This window comes from Mizuhopecten yessoensis, unplaced genomic scaffold, assembly GCF_002113885.1.
Source record: "Mizuhopecten yessoensis strain PY_sf001 unplaced genomic scaffold, ASM211388v2 scaffold711025, whole genome shotgun sequence".
Lineage (NCBI taxonomy): Eukaryota > Metazoa > Mollusca > Bivalvia > Pectinida > Pectinidae > Mizuhopecten > Mizuhopecten yessoensis.
In genome coordinates, this window is record NW_018477420.1 from 1 (window position 1) to 1,439 (window position 1,439).

General features: G+C 35.4%; 1 protein-coding gene across 1 annotated transcript; it reads right to left on the reverse strand.

Annotated features, from left to right (window-relative positions):
* Positions 1-9: 9 nt before the first annotated feature.
* Positions 10-1,337, reverse strand: LOC110440825 (store-operated calcium entry regulator STIMATE-like). Its single transcript, XM_021483953.1, has 2 exons — positions 1,260-1,337; positions 10-844 (listed from the first exon to the last, which is right to left on the reverse strand). The coding sequence occupies exons 1-2, from the start codon at positions 1,326-1,328 to the stop codon at positions 608-610; spliced, it is 306 nt and encodes a 101-aa protein (XP_021339628.1). The 5' UTR covers positions 1,329-1,337; the 3' UTR covers positions 10-607.
* Between the last annotated feature and the right edge of the window lie 102 nt (positions 1,338-1,439).

Here is a 1,439-nt window from a genome sequence, read left to right on the forward strand (position 1 = left end):
AGTCCCACAATGTTAAATTTAACTAATTCCAGAAATTCTGTGAGTACAGGACTTGGGACTCGCATGTAGATTTATCACTGGCCTTGTCAAGTTCTACTTGTGCAATATTAACTGTATCTCTGTTAGAACTTGTTTAACACAGAACTAGAAAGTTAGTATAACAGACTACTTTAACAAAAGACCTGTATAACACAGAACCTGCTTGATATAGAACCTTTGTATTGTGGAACCTGTGATATAGTACCTGTATAATGTTAAACCTTTCAGCCTATAGAACCTTTACAGTGGACCACTCTAAAGCTATTTACAGTAAACAAAACAATTTTACATGGGGAAGGCTTTGTAATTCCAGTAAAGCTGTATCCATTATGAACATCCGTGTCGGGTGATCCATGTTTAGCTGGCAAACAGTTTGAATTCTGGTCTGTAAGCTTCAGTAAACCTTTGGTATCACATTTATTTCACCTCTCATAGGAGAACAATGCCAACTTTTTGAAAAAATAGCTTTAGGGGCGTGACTACAGAAGGTGAATCAGTCAGGATTGGCGTGAAGGCATGCTGTATCACATTACAAAAAGCAGTGATGAATGACGTTTCTGTGACTGCCCTATGCGATAAGACGTTCTGTCCCGTCCAGTCTGCGCCTGGCATCTCCTTCTTCATCTGTCGACACAAGCAGATCTGATTCTATAAAGTCCTCAGCTTTTTCTATTCGATTGTAACAGCGCACCTGTTCCGTCATTTTGTAGAACTTGACGGAAGGGTCATTGTCACTTACATAAATTCTTTTTGTCCCTTTCATTTCTCTCTTCAGGAAGTTGTCAACAACCCAGAATATAAATGCCTAAAATGAAAGTGTAAAGTTTATTAACTCAAATAATAACTGTATTATTTATTTTAAAAGATGAAACAGTTAAATTTAAACTTAAAACCAAAAAGGTTGTAGATTAAAAAAATTGTGAAAATTTAGTTAATATATTAAAGAACAAAACTCTCTAAAGCTTTTCAAACACATGCATACATATCAAATCGAAAATACCCCCTAATTATTTTTCTTTCTTTCTTGTTTATTGATTTTTTTTTGACACTCTTTGAATATCCTCTCTTTGGATCAATTATTTTACCATTTCTACCATAACGTACTTGTGTTTAAGGATCAATTCATCCAAACTCCAACATTCACCCTATATCTCACCATTGTAATAACCAACAATTTCCTCCAACAGAACGTGTTTGGTGGGGCTAAGTGAAATACTTACATTAACAATCAGTGGTATGATGAACATGACAATGATGAGCTCTACATGAGGGTCCTTCACAGGAGACATTAAAAATGACCTCACCTACAAACAGAAACACGAAAAATTATAGTCTGTCTGTCACACCTTCAGCAAATACACAAAATTATAGTCTGTTAGTCTCACCTACAGACAGAAACA

Coding starts and splice junctions, on each gene's coding strand:
- LOC110440825 (XM_021483953.1), bottom strand. CDS start 1,328: ATGTCTCCTGTGAAGGACCCTCATGTAGAGCTCATCATTGTCATGTTC. Junction 845..1,259: donor TCATACCACTGATTGTTAAT/GTAAGTATTTCA, acceptor CTTTCATTTTAG/GCATTTATATTCTGGGTTGT.